The sequence below is a fragment of the Micropterus dolomieu genome, unplaced genomic scaffold, assembly GCF_021292245.1.
Source record: "Micropterus dolomieu isolate WLL.071019.BEF.003 ecotype Adirondacks unplaced genomic scaffold, ASM2129224v1 contig_6489, whole genome shotgun sequence".
Taxonomy (NCBI): Eukaryota; Metazoa; Chordata; class Actinopteri; order Centrarchiformes; family Centrarchidae; genus Micropterus; species Micropterus dolomieu.
The window spans coordinates 1-859 of record NW_025735478.1 but is presented as its reverse complement, the minus strand read 5'-3'; the positions used below and the strand labels follow the sequence as shown (position 1 = coordinate 859).

Below are 859 nucleotides of genomic sequence, written 5' to 3'. Positions count from 1 at the left end.
TGTGACAGGTGAACAGGTGTGTCAGGTGAACAGATGTGCAGATGTGACAGGTGTTACAGATGTGACAGGTGAACAGGTGTGTCAGGTGTTACAGATGTGACAGGTGAACAGGTGTGACAGGTGAACAGGTGTGACAGGCGTTACAGATGTTACAGGTGAACAGGTGCACAGTGAAACCATCAGCTCACCTGGTTGGCGTCGGACTCGTGCAGAAGGTGTTTGGCCTCGGCCTCAGCGTGGTCGTAATCAGAAGGAAGAATCCAGTCCAGAGTTTCCTCTTTGTCCATTTTCCCGTCTTTGTTTTTGTCTCTGAACTCAGAAAACTGCTGACGTTCTGACGCCACCCACTCAGGGTCCTCCTCCTCGTCCTCCGCAGTGTACATGTCACCTACAGACGAGACGACCTCTGTTGTTACCTGTGCTCCTATTAGCTGACTGAGTAAAGGTGAAGGGGAATCAGTAACCTGTGAAAGAATCTGTGCAGGACTTCTTACCGATGTATTCTTTCAGGTCGATGAAACCGTCTCCGTTCTTATCGATGTCTTCCATCGTTTCCTGCGAGAGTGAGCGCTCACATCAGTGACATCACACGGCGTCAGTGACATCACATAACTTCAGTGATGTGACCACGATGTCAGTGACATCGCGTCAGTGACATCAGTGACATCGCGTCAGTGACATCAGTGACATCGCGTCAGTGACATCAGTGACATCGCGTCAGTGACATCGCGTCAGTGGCATCAGTGACATCGCGTCAGTGGCATCAGTGACATCGCGTCAGTGGCATCAGTGACATCGCGTCAGTGGCATCAGTGACATCGCGTCAGTGGCATCAGTGACATCGCGTCAGTGGCATCAG

The 859-nt window shown here is 51.3% G+C and overlaps 1 protein-coding gene across 1 annotated transcript; it reads right to left on the bottom strand.

The window, feature by feature from the left end:
- Nucleotides 1-151: 151 nt before the first annotated feature.
- Nucleotides 152-644, bottom strand: LOC123964921 (calumenin-A-like). The gene is made up of 2 exons (XM_046041581.1): nt 495-644; nt 152-388 (listed from the first exon to the last, which is right to left on the bottom strand). The coding sequence occupies exons 1-2, from the start codon at nt 547-549 to the stop codon at nt 180-182; spliced, it is 264 nt and encodes an 87-aa protein (XP_045897537.1). The 5' UTR covers nt 550-644; the 3' UTR covers nt 152-179.
- Nucleotides 645-859: the final 215 nt, after the last annotated feature.